This window comes from Nothoprocta perdicaria, unplaced genomic scaffold, assembly GCF_003342845.1.
Source record: "Nothoprocta perdicaria isolate Ctin4 unplaced genomic scaffold, notPer1 scaffold_177, whole genome shotgun sequence".
Taxonomy (NCBI): domain Eukaryota; kingdom Metazoa; phylum Chordata; class Aves; order Tinamiformes; family Tinamidae; genus Nothoprocta; species Nothoprocta perdicaria.
The window spans coordinates 351389-358568 of NW_020454949.1; the positions used below are offsets into that span (position 1 = coordinate 351389).

Genomic DNA, 7180 nt, shown 5'->3' on the forward strand with positions numbered 1-7180 from the left:
TTTTTTTTTTTTTCTGGTTAAAAACACCTTTTCTTCTGAGCCACAAAAAGAGCTCATTAACAGGAGAAAAAAAAAAAAAAAGAAAAAGGTATTTTATGGTCCTGACTGCCCAACTTTTCTGAGCTTCGAGCGGCCAGTTTTGCACTTAATCATCTGTTGCTGTGAATTTCCACAGCACTGTGTTTCCAACCCCCTTCAGCGAGGTGCAAGGTAATTTGGTGATGGATTTAAAGCATTTGATTTAAAAGAACCACTCAACCACTACTGCTAAAGCCCTTAAAGGAAACAAAATGAAAAAGGAGGATGTATAGCGCTGGATGGAATGGCAAAAATCAAATCTGAAGCAGCATTCAGGACACAGTGATGCTGATGCTCCTACATTAATCCAGTGTAGCAGGTTAACGAGGTATAGGTCTTATTCACTGGTTACCGAATTAAAGGCTGATTCGTGAGGTATCACGAGTCCTTTCRTATGGCTGGAGGAAGAAGAGGCCTGTCTGTATTTCCAAGTTCAGGTTTGTGCGACTGTACTTTTCCTTTTGTTTTTTTTTCCCCTTCAACACAGCAATTGGCTTCCACTTTGCATGTTATTTTTGCTTTTGGAGCACCCTTTCATGAGGACAAACAGACATAATCTTGTAAAAACAACTACAGAAACTTCACGTACAACATGTACATGAACAACACGGTCACGTACAACATGTGGAGTGAGGCAACAGCATCAAGACCTGTACAGCATCACGAGTTAAACAACAGGACCTCGGGGGCTATTTTTTTTCCTGGAGCAGATACTGCAGAGCAGAACACAGGAGGTTCACAGAAAACTCGTATCAGTAGCCAAAGTTTTCTTTTATGGCAGTCCTGACATAACCTGTGGCACCTATGAAGCATGACAGACCAAAAGCAAGAGAGGAAAATTGGAAAGAGGAAAGAGAAAAAAGAAAAAAGACACACACCAAAAAAAAATCCAAATAATAATAAAAAAAGAAATTTGTTTTTGGAAGTGGGTCCCCGAGCCCAACAACTAGAAGTGTCTTTCTTCTATACTGTTCACTCGGATTGTTTTTAAAACAGAACAAAAGCTGATCTGGAAATCTCCTAGTGCCTTTCTGATAGTCTCTATCTATTCCTGCACAATGGTAAGCAAACTAGTGCAAAGCCTGGCATAGAGCTGCCATGAACACTTATCACGGGTCACAGCCATTAAAGTTCACAAACCCTGGTCTATTCTGCCACAGACTTGGTGTTTTTTTTTTCTTTTCTCCCCCCTTCTCTGGCAGGATCATCTCTTCCCACAACAGCTTCTATGGTGGGCAGCAAAGCTCCAAATTGTAGGATATATCAAGGCGAGTCATCTTTGGTCTTCCCTCAACTCCTGCATCTGCTGTAACTCAGAAGGAAGCGGGGTGGAGAGGAGAGAAAAAAAAAAAGACCTAATTCTGTATTCACAATTATTCACAATTCATCTCTCTGCAGCTGACACTGTGACAATAGCAAGGATTCACATTTATAAGCTGAAAAGCAGCTTAAAGAAGTCAAAAGGAGGCAAAGGTGCCTCCGCCAAAAACTACAAGTCATTTAAAAACATTCCTGTTCAATGACTTTTTTTTTTTTTTTTTAAACAGCAGCGATTCACATGCTTTTAGAAAAAAAAACAAAACAAAAACCACACAATTACCACAATACCTCCTTCCAGCCTTGCTGCACCATCACAAGACTCTATACATCTTCCTTTAATAGTCTTCTGTTAAACTTTGTTTCCGGATTGAAGGAGGTGCAAGTATCAGAAAACAAAAACAGGCCTTCATTTTATATGAAGACTTATGAACTAGTTAGACTCTCTGTCTCTATAGCAATACTCTTGGTTTCATCTTCACAGTAATTAACTTAAGATTTCCAGAGAAAGAACAAACAGCCAGGACACATCAGTCAGTCAGTCACTCTTTCTCCTTCTCTCCCTGTCTGCCACTAAGAAGCTCAACAGGACAATTCCTTCAATATTTGTAATGTTTCCCCTCCAGAAGAAAAAAAAATAAAAGCTTTTCTGGAAAGAGGTAAAAAAAACCCCAAATGACTTGCTTCTGTTCATTTAATGTGTTTGGGCATGATTGAGTCAACTAAGGGCAGGGCAAAGGTAGATGGAAGTGACTCCTCAAAAGAGGATTCTCTCTAGTGAATCACACACACCCCTCCCATGCCTGCTCAAAACTAAACACTGTATTTGGCTTTGAGGAAATAGACTCTGGAACTAGCAAACCAGCTCTCCAGTTCAATAGTACCAYAGCTGAGCTACAATTGGACGTCACGCCTGAAAAACAGGGCATGCTTCTTGCACGCAGGCAACAGCTAGAGAAAAGTCCTTCTGTCCCACCATGCTAAGCTCCAGATCTCCACTCTTTCAGTGACAGACCACACTGACGATATAGCTGTGTAATTCTCCTGCAAGAAAAAATAGGTGGTTTCACAGACTCCTATAAAACTAGCAAAAATTACAGCTATGGGGCTGCCCTAGCACTTCATAGTAACACCGATTTCGGTGCTGTGCAAGTGTAACATAAATAAAATGAATAAAATGATGGTGGCAAATTCCCTCCCTTTCCAAGTCCTTCTGAAAGAACAAGAATTATAACTGGCCACAGGACAATTAAATATCAGGTCAGAATAAGGAGGAGGGTAGGTTAAAGAAAAATCAAAGATAATATTGCAACATGAAGGAAGGAATATGTTAAACTCTTCTTGCCTCAGTCCACATATTCCCTATACTCCTTACTTCTTTTTCTTTCTCTCCTGAACACAACGTGGACAAAACCTATGGAAAGAACACGGTAGTAATTAATCCCAGAGTTAAAAAACACAGTCCAAAAGCTCTTTTTCTTATTTGGGAAGGGGGTGGGAGTAGGGAATAAAAGCGGCCAAATAACTCATTAAAATAGTTTTAACGCTGCGCAAGAAGACTAGACAAATACGAACTGGACTGTGGCAATCAGCCACTCAGATGCTTGCACTCAAATTAGAACCTGTGGCATTTTAAATGCAAAACGCATTTATACAGAACTTGTGTCCTTAAAAAAATATAAAGTACAGAGCAAGCCTGGGATTTTTCCAAGACAAAGGGCAAGGGGGATAAWAGAGTTGGGTCTTTTCCCATTTTAAGCAAAGCTCCCAACTACATGACAATACACCAAGGAAGAGATGACCTGCTTATGTATCTATGCTCATCACCAACTCAAAAACTGCTCTGCTAAACATGAAATCTTATGTACGCCTTGTGTATTCTTTTCTTCCTGTTGGTTGACTTACCATTTTCCCTTTGGTTTGGTTGTGAGGTCCACACAAGCAAAGTGGAACCATTCAATTGGRCACTGTGAAACAGAAGGGAAACAAAAGAAAAACAGAAGAGAGGGCTTAGCAGTCTGCAAGATTTACACTTGTTCAGGATAATTTCACTGAGCAGGCATTCCCCWCAGCTTTCACAGCTCTGTGAGGCTGTAATATTTCAAAGAGGCAGAATGTGCTCTGAAAAATCGATTGACTCAAGCACTTACATCTGGGTTGTCACAGCCAATCATTTCTCCATATGACACCTGGTGACACAAGCAGTAGGTAGGTTCGTTGGGATCCACTGGCATGTCCAAGACATCCGAGGGATGAACTGACAGGACAGTATCAGAAAACTCAGATCTGCAGGCAAGGACAAGTTCAGAATAAAACACCTTTCGGYTACAGGCAAGAACTTCCAAGATTTAAATATGACTTAGAAAATTATTTTTAAATAATATCCCCATTACAGTCCATCTACCACATTTTAGAACTACTACACATATTAACAGAGTATAGTAATACAATACAYATACAGCTATGTGTGTAACACACATGCACATAAATAGTATTTAGAACTATTATCACATATTACCCAGACCTACTGGCATTGCAATTAATAACAAAAGATAAAATTCCATCTTTACTAATAAAGGATGAACGGAATGATTTGTAGATAGTATTATACAGCAACAAAGTTAATGTATTCAACGTTTCTGTTTGTTGACAGACAAATCTGATTTATTTTCGAATATGTTTTAACTTTTTCTTTCTTATTATACATTTTTTTACTCAGGTGTGAGTGAACCTTCTTGCTCCAACATAGGAATATGAAGTTAGCATATTTGTAATGCTCAAGGACAACAATATATCTTTCTTTTCTCTGCATTTAGCCAACCAAAAAAAATAGGGTCATCTTAATATAAAACATGTAACAGAGAGCGGACACACTTTCTTGGTTGCCTAGGAAAACTGCATTAGATTTTTTAAGACTATTTAAGGCATGGTTATTTAAAAGCTCCCAAAATTCTCCAAAATGTCAGGGATAACAATACAACATCAATMTTTCTGCATGGGGTTCCCTCCAACTATGCTTTTTTTTCTTTTTTTTTTTTTTTCTCCTTCTAATCAAGATCATTGAAGGCATTTTCCACAAAGTCATCAGAGCTGGGACCATTCGCTTCTTACCCTCCTTTAAGTTTCTTTTTCTTTGGTGTATCTTCTTCTGATGCTCGTCTGCCCCGACCCCGAGAGCCTCTTTTGTCTTTCTGACTTCGTCCTTCTACAGAGGGCAAAAGAAGGGTCACTGCAGTTTATGCAAATGCCAAAAACATCCCCCAAAAGTTTTCTTCTAATACTCTTTGTTGTTCTAAAACTGTTCTTTCATATGGAATTGAACACAAACATTGATTCTGATAGGCACACGTGTTGTAAACATACTAAGTTTACAAGCAGTATGACAGAGGGCTATATTATTTTATGCCTGAAGCTTTGAAAAGTCACTTCAGTACAAAGTTAGTCCACATACCCCACGTAATCCATGTGTATTAGAACACTCCGTAACAAAAACTTCTAAAATGAAGTGGAAATATATAAATAAAATATAAAAATAAAGTGTATACACACACACACATATATAAAAGTCTTATAAAACCATGAGGGTGTTGAAATTTGTCAGCATTGCCCTGAAGAGCCTTAAAAAGCAGGACACARCCTGCAAAACCAGCAGGTCTACTTTATACCTCAGCCTCTCGGCTTAGAGGTGCTCAGTGCAGGAAAAGACTATCAAACCGATTAAATTTACACACTTTTCAGGCTTCGTGCTCCAGGGCTTTCAAAATCACTGACTTCCAGTTTATCTTTCAGATCGGCCTCAAAGCGTGCCAGGTCTGCGTCCAGCCGGCGGATGTGCTTGTCTACCTGTGCAGAAGAGGAAACCACACTGTGAATTAAGAGCAGAGCAAACAGGAAGTTCTAATAACTCTCATCTGCATGAATAGGGACAAAATACATCAGGGCAATGTACAAAAAAAGGTACCGTGCGGAAAAAAGGGTAAACACAAAGGGAATTAGGCTGGAGAAGGGAAAGAAGTGAGGGAAAAAGAGGGGAAAAAAGTGAGAGGGAAAGGGGAATGGCAGCAGAGGACTCAATGAAAATAAAGCAAAGAGGAATGCAGGAAGAGATGGGAGTAGCAGAAAGAAGAGCTAGGGCAACTCTGATAGTTTGCAGGGCAAAACATGCAGAAAACAGATATTAGCAAGAAATTGTGTTTTTTCCCTGAGCAACTTTCACAGTGTATTATCACTTACTATCCATGAAATATATCGAGATGTGTTGATATTGCCTCTGTTATTCAAATGACATACAGTTTCATGAAATCTAATAATAATTTCTGCTGACTGCCTCCAACATCATGGGGCACATCCACAATGCACATGTAAAGTAAATACCTTGTAATGCTGCACTCTGGCTTAGAGAATACAGATGTAATTTTTACATATTTATTTTAAAGGAAGAAAATAAGAAAAGCTGCTCAATCCTGCAACATAATTTTTCTGCAGTATTCTGATAGAAGGAAAAGGTATTGCAACTCCTGATGTGATGCTTTTATTCACAACCCAAATCATCTCTGACAGCTAGATAAAATACACTGTCAAGTCAAGAGGCTGTCAAGTCTCTCCTTGTTTCCATGGGATAAAACACACTGAGAAAGACCCTCAACAGGTATAGGCACAGGAGGAGATGTCRACAGCTCTAGCTTTAGAAATGAGAAAGATTTTTCCCACCAAGTTCAGAGGAAAGTTTGTTAGCCAAAACAAATACCCCAAATCCTCTAGTATTAAAGTTGGCTTGAAAAGTTTCGGTCGCAATCTGACCAAAAACAAGCAAAACCACAACCAGGCCTACATAAATTCCTGGATGACAGGACAGCTTTCTTGCTTAAAGAAAGATGAGGGTGGGTACAGTCGTTTGCACTATTATACAACAGAAGAGGAGCCACTCTACAAAGTATCAATTAATCCAGAAATGCTCATTTAGACCTTTAGAAATGCTCATTTAAACCTTTACCATAAGAAAAGCTGACTTGTCAAAAAAAAAATAGAAGAGAAAAACCTGGATCTTTGTCCTTTAAGGGGCAACAGTAATAACAAAAGCTTGAGAACTAATCCTCCCTAGTCACACAACCGTGGGGCGGGGGCCTCCAGTTCTCACCATCTCGTAGGTCTGCATGGCCAGCTGCACTTTGTCGTCGCTGTACTCCTTACATTTGCTGTAGGCGCTCTGAATTTTCTTCAGGTGCTCCACGCGCTCCTCGGGCGGCATGTTCTTCACCGACTCGATGTACTGCGCTGCCAGGCTGTCGATTTCCGCCTTCTTATCTGAAGGAGCGGCAGGCAGAGCACACACACACCCCAGAAAGCTGCCATTAAAGTCAACCTGATTTCTTCTACCTCTCTTAGCACTTAGATGAGRAGAATTTTTAAGATTATGGGCCTTCTTTTTAAAGGCAAAAAGAGAGATATTTGAGCTTCGACAGGCACAGCACGAAGCTGATTTTTTACAGATTTTTACGGGTTTTTACAGATCTTTAGGAGGAGGCGCCCTCCTCGCGGTGTRGGCGCTCCCCCCAGCCCCGGGGCCTCCCCAAACAGCCGCACGCACCTTCCGTCCGCTGGTCGAGCTCCCGCATCAGCTGGAAGTTCCGCTGCARCTCGCACGGGAGGTTCTCGATGCCTGCGGAGAGCGGCACGAGCCCTCAGCCGCCATGACGGCGGCGCGGCCCGCGGCGCGCGCTGATGACGCGCGCGGGGCCCCGCGCGGGGGACGCTGGGACGGTGGCGGCCCCACCCCGCCCGTGGC

General features: G+C 41.0%; 1 protein-coding gene across 1 annotated transcript in view; it reads right to left on the bottom strand.

The window, feature by feature from the left end:
- Window positions 1–1769: 1769 nt before the first annotated feature.
- Window positions 1770–7180, bottom strand: part of ING5 (inhibitor of growth family member 5) — a 5574-nt gene continuing 163 nt past the window's right edge. Inside the window, exons 2-9 of the mRNA XM_026036353.1 lie at window positions 6983–7054; window positions 6533–6699; window positions 5127–5238; window positions 4507–4600; window positions 3546–3681; window positions 3301–3362; window positions 2741–2809; window positions 1770–2439 (exon numbers count right to left, since the gene is read on the bottom strand). Coding sequence (XP_025892138.1) covers window positions 2767–2809; window positions 3301–3362; window positions 3546–3681; window positions 4507–4600; window positions 5127–5238; window positions 6533–6699; window positions 6983–7054 — 686 coding nt within the window. The 3' untranslated portion in view covers window positions 1770–2439; window positions 2741–2766. The remainder of the gene's footprint in view (window positions 2440–2740; window positions 2810–3300; window positions 3363–3545; window positions 3682–4506; window positions 4601–5126; window positions 5239–6532; window positions 6700–6982; window positions 7055–7180) is intronic.